The sequence below is a fragment of the Solanum stenotomum genome, unplaced genomic scaffold (assembly GCF_019186545.1).
Source record: "Solanum stenotomum isolate F172 unplaced genomic scaffold, ASM1918654v1 scaffold16373, whole genome shotgun sequence".
Classification (NCBI taxonomy): Eukaryota; Viridiplantae; Streptophyta; class Magnoliopsida; order Solanales; family Solanaceae; genus Solanum; species Solanum stenotomum.
In genome coordinates this window covers 1-5,598 of record NW_026024022.1, presented here as the reverse complement: position 1 = coordinate 5,598, position 5,598 = coordinate 1, and the positions used below count along the sequence as shown (strand labels likewise).

The following is a 5,598-nucleotide window of genomic DNA, read 5'->3' as shown; positions in this document are numbered from 1 at the left end:
CGTTTGTCCAACAACAATTCCATCACTTCTATATCCTTCCTAACTCACCTCGTTTATCCAAAATTTCGACAAAAGTTTTTGAATCAAATCTGAAAGGTTTCTTCGTTGAATAGGGGGGCCGAAGCAATTTGAAAAATTGAATTTCTTCGCTATGTTAGGATTTATCTCTATATGATTGAAAGTAAGAAAAAACGTAAGAAGATCGAAATATTCATTATGTATCGTATGAAATTTTCGGCTAATGGAGGAAACAGAGAGAATGATGAACAAGAAGAAAAAATTTGAATTTTTGAATTTTTTGGTTTATTACACTATATGATTGAATTCTTGACAATAATTTGAAATGAAATAACACAATTTATGGGATCTTAATTTGATTTTCAGTCCCCTCCCCCCCCCCCCCCCCCCCCCCCCCCCCCCCCCCTAATTAGTGCAACAAATGGATACTATGAGATCTTAATTTGATTTTTCAGTTTTTTTCCCTTAATAAGTGCAATAGATTGATAATCAACAATAATGTATTTGGATCCTTAATTATGTATCTCAAATGCCTAAAAACATGGAATTTGTGTAATTAGAAAAAGAATAAGGATATAATGTAATTTAGATTTTACACTATGGTATTTATGTAAATTTCTAACTACTCTAAATGGATAATCCTTCATTTAAAAACAAAATAATTAACACAATTATATTTTCAATTTCAATGGAGGAAAATGATCTCCTAAATCCAACAATTTTAATTTTCTTAAAAAAATGAGCTTACAAATCCAACTTGTATTTTATATATTTAAAGATCTTCTATGTTACTTTGTAACAATCTCCTCTAAATTAAATTAAAAAAACCTATATAACTAGAAAATTTATAATTGACTATAAAATCAAATATCCCCCTTCACCCTTATCCAATTCATAATATATCGATTAGTGGTATCAGTGTGTATGATGTGTCCCCCATATACTACACATGAATTCAATTTTCACTGTCCCTCTTCACTGCTTGTATATAATTTTAAAAAAATCAAAACATAAAATTATTTCCTTACCGTACATAAATGCATGGATGGTTGAAAGAAATAATAACTAGGAACAATTTATCAATTTCAAATATCTATAATTATAAATCACATTTTTTGTGTGTTATATATACTAACAAGATGACTCATGAATAAAAACCTTTTATAGGGGACCATAGTTTTTTTTTTTTAATATCCCTTTCTTTTTTTTTCTTTTTTTTGTTTGTTTCTTTTATTTGCATTTTCCTATTGGTGAAGTGTATATTATTTGAATAAGATCTATCCTTAAAATATTGGATTCACATGAATTCAGAAAACAATCTCATTGTATATCTATTTAAGACTTTAAAATCTTTGGGACCACAGATTTAATTAATGTGTGGTAGGTAGGGTTTGAATTGCAATTGTCAAATTAGTCCCGCCATTACACCCAAAAAATAAAAATAAAATGTGACAATGCGTTATACTTTTTTTGGAACAAATAAGAAGGTTGAGGGACCGTAGTAAACAAAAATATCATTATAGGTGTGGAAAGATAAACATGTATTCATCTTTAATTAGAAGTTTCAAATTTGAGCATTGAATATAAAAAAAAAATCACAATATAAAATTTCTATTAATTAAACTCCAGAGCAGATATCAAAAACCGAATGAAAAACTAAAAAAAAGTAAAGAAAAATAATGATACACAATTGAAAAGAATACAAAATCTAGCTAGCCTTGTGATTAAATTAAATAATGTGTAGCTAGCCTTGGTATATTATGTGTAAATTCAATTTTCACGGTGTCCCTTTTTATTCCGTGTGTAAATTTTCACCGTCTCCCTTTATAGAGGCCATATCATCTCTAGTTTTGCTAGTAAATCTTTTTAAATTTCATTTTATATTGTTTTTTTCCTTGTCATACTAGCTAATGCAGTGTATATCCATGTCATTTTCTGAATTTTCCCCACTTTTTACAAGATAAAAATTACCTTTTAATTGTTTTAGTTAAATCTTTTGAGTATATCCAATCAATTATTGATGGCTGAGTTTCTCGATACCTGCCGTAACTTTTATTATAAAATTGACCCGACGCCTTACTAACTCCCTATAAATATCCATGTGTAACCAATGAGTCTTACACCATCACACAATTATTTGAAAGAAAAATAAATAAAAGCAATGGAGGGAAAGAGTATGCTCAAGTTATCTCATGTGCTTGCTTTCTTGCTTCTTGCATCACGTATGTAATTAGCCCCTTAATTCTCTTTTAGTCCGACTAATTCAAATTTACTCATTAGTAAGGCTTATCTAACAGGATTTTCTCTATTTCTAAAGCTCAAATTCGAGACTACTAGTTAAGAATAGAGAAATCTTATCATATGTATGTTGTATATAGTAGATTTTGGACCCCTTCAACTAGTTCATGTGTTTACTTATTCAGATTTTGAAACTACTGACTCCATCAATGCTCGTGCATATATATTTTATTAGTATATATTATCTCTCCAATATGTAATTAATAATTTTAATTACAGTTTTTCAATCACTGATGGCAAGAGATTTGATCAGTGATGGCATAGAAGTACTGCAACTTCCAGTGGAAAATGATGGCGAATTTGTATTTTGCCCAGGTAATTAATTTCACAGATGGTTACATAATTATGATTTTTTTCACTATTATTACATAATTATAAGTGGCCCAGTGGTTTGGGGTTGGCACTTCCATGCTGGAGGTGTCAAGTTTGAAACCCCTTGCCAGCAGAAAGCAAGGGATTTGCTTTCTGGCTCTCGAGCTCGTCACACCGGGCTTGCCTAGTGTGGGTTACCTCTCCTCTACGTGATTTGCGAGCTATTGCATAGGAGCGGGGGGTTTTATCCTGTGCGCACCCAAAGAGTAGCGGCTACGGGATTCCCTTGTCATCACATAATTATATATTTGTTGTAATTATTGTAGGTAAGCTATCATGGCCTGAACTTGTTGGAAAGTCAGCAGGATATGCAAAACAAGTAATTCAGAAGGAAAATTCCATAGTTCATGAAGTTAGGCTTCTATTTCCTGGTATGCCTAAGCCACTTAATTATGTTTGTGGCAGAGTTTTTCTGGTTGTTAACTTTAAACTCATTGTTCAAGTTACTCCCAGTATGGGTTAGTAACATTATGTTATGAAAAATAAATAAAGTGGAGATATTAAATATAATGTCTTCATGTACTTCTACTATTTCAAGATAAATAAAACTAATGTTCCTTATTTTTATTGTAATATAATTGTCTACCCTTATTATTTTCTTTTATGTTGTAGTCTTTTCCAATTTTGTTTTACTTTTCTTATGAATTGACGAATAGTTAAAACTTATATAAATGAGATGATAATTAAACGTGATATATTATAGTGGGTAGATGACATATCACCCATTCGCGAAATACTGAAAAAAAAAAGTTATGACGAAGCGTGTTGAAAATATAATTATTAAGTAAATAATCATATCGATCTCATATTTATTATTTAAATGAGTCTTGGATATGGAAAAAAATCTTGGTAGGAAGCGCTAACCCTCGAATGGGGCATTATCCAACACAAATCTAAATTAATCGAGCTTCAATGCGAATATCAAACACCGAGTGAAAAATTAAAAAAAAATTGATATCAATAGGCAAATGACCTAAGTTCAATCTCAGTGTCACATCATAATCGCTTAAGTCCTCGTATAAAATGAGCATAAAATTAAACATTATTTAGTTACCGACAATAATTATATTGCTTCAATTACTGCAATTTTAGATAAAACCATACTTCAATTACATTCACATTCACATATTTGACCGGATCTCGTATTCTCACTTACTCTACTGGTTTAATAGTGGAGGTATTCAACCACTTAAATAAACCGCACTTGTCAAATAAACAATTTTTTGGTACTGAAATTAATACCAACAGGTTTCACAGTGTAAATTCGAAATCTGGGCAAAAATTACTGAATGCTCGAAATTCAGTTGATATTCTATAAAGCAGTATAATTTGGATATTAATTACCATGTATGACTACAATTTTCAAAATTACGAATCATATATAGTTTATCTTACACTCTGTTTGGATCATTGTTACCCATTGTTTCATAATGTATTATATTGTATTGTATTGTACTCTATTGTACTGTACTGTATGGTAGATACAATGTTTGGCTAGGCTGTATTGTTTGTTGTTGTTTAATAACATTTTAATTGTTTGGTTTAATTGTATCGTACTGTATTGTAATTTATAAATTTACTAAATTATCCTTAATTATTCTAGGGTAGGAGGTTTGACTAGAATTAAATAATATAAGGTAAAGGGTAAAATAGTATTTGAAATATTATGTAAAGATATAATTGGAAAAATAAATTAAGTAACAATGGGAACACACCAAACGCTTGTTCCATAAAATAGGGGTTTTCATTGTTACGGAACAACAAAATTTAATAATACAATACAATACATTTTAAGTAACAATCAAAACAAACATTGTAGGTATAGTAACGATACAATATAATACAATGGGTAACAATGATCTAAACAGAGTGTTAGTAATTGTACACATTGTATCACTAGGATGCATTCACATAGATGGTGTATACATAAATACAATCTGAATGCAATATTTTGTGGATACAAACAGAATAAGAGTCGAAAAATCGTCACATAAATTGAGACAAGAGAGTAAAAGAATTTTTGGTTGGCAAAGGAAACAAATTTATCAAGGTTACATTAGCTTAAATTTTGAACTCAAATTGATTTTTTTGTTATTAAAAGGGATTGAAAATACTATCACTATCGACAGAGAAATCTTCAAACTTTAAAGTGGTCCTGCAATCAAACCAACTTTAACGCAGTACACCATCGATTTCTTGTTGTTGGAAAGCTTTTGATTTAATAACTTTATTCAGGGTTAAAAATATTCTTGAAATAGATTTTGATTTTGTTTCATGATTGAAAAATATTTTTCAAATTGATTTGTTGTTGTTGTTGAGAGGATTGATTTGTTGTTGTTGTTGTTGTTGAGAAGCATGTTGTAGTTAGGGCTGCGTATCGATCGGTTCAGTTCGATTTTGAAATTTATCGGTTTGGCTTATTGGTTATCGATTTGTATAGATATTAAACCGTTATAGAACCATTAAGATATTGGCTTATCGGTTATTGCTTTATCGGTTGTTGATCGTTATCGGTTAAGTTACCGGTTTAACCGTTAAGATTTGAACCAAAAAGAAAACATTGAAAATCACTTAAAAACTAAGAGTTTTACATTGTAGAATAACCAAGAGTTTGAAGAAATAAAAGTAGGAAACCAAAATCTAAGTTAAAGACTTTATATACAAAATGGTATAAATATAATTATTTAATTTACTATCGGCTTATCGGTTAACCATGTTAAGAAAAAAACCTCAAACCATTAAGAATCGATAATCCGATAATAAAAAAAAATAAAATCATTATCAAAACCGCTAAACCAATAACCCATTACTGATAAACCAATAATTTTTTTTCGATTCAGATTATCGATTTCGGTTCGATTTTGAACAACCCTAGTTGCAGCATTGTCTGAAACTTTTGGGAGGATGCAA

General features: G+C 29.8%; 1 protein-coding gene across 1 annotated transcript; it reads left to right on the top strand.

The window, feature by feature from the left end:
* Positions 1-2,097: 2,097 nt before the first annotated feature.
* Positions 2,098-3,249, top strand: LOC125850394 (proteinase inhibitor I-B-like). Its single transcript, XM_049530249.1, has 3 exons — positions 2,098-2,240; positions 2,536-2,631; positions 2,955-3,249. Exons 1-3 carry the CDS (start codon positions 2,180-2,182, stop codon positions 3,149-3,151), a joined length of 354 nt encoding a protein of 117 aa, XP_049386206.1. The 5' UTR covers positions 2,098-2,179; the 3' UTR covers positions 3,152-3,249.
* The last annotated feature ends 2,349 nt before the right edge of the window (positions 3,250-5,598 follow it).

Excerpts from the sequence above, each read along its gene's own strand:
- LOC125850394 (XM_049530249.1), top strand. The coding sequence starts at position 2,180 with ATGGAGGGAAAGAGTATGCTCAAGTTATCTCATGTGCTTGCTTTCTTG. Across the intron at positions 2,241-2,535 it reads TTTCTTGCTTCTTGCATCAC|TTTTTCAATCACTGATGGCA; the intron begins GTATGTAATTAG and ends TTTTAATTACAG. Across the intron at positions 2,632-2,954 it reads CGAATTTGTATTTTGCCCAG|GTAAGCTATCATGGCCTGAA; the intron begins GTAATTAATTTC and ends TAATTATTGTAG.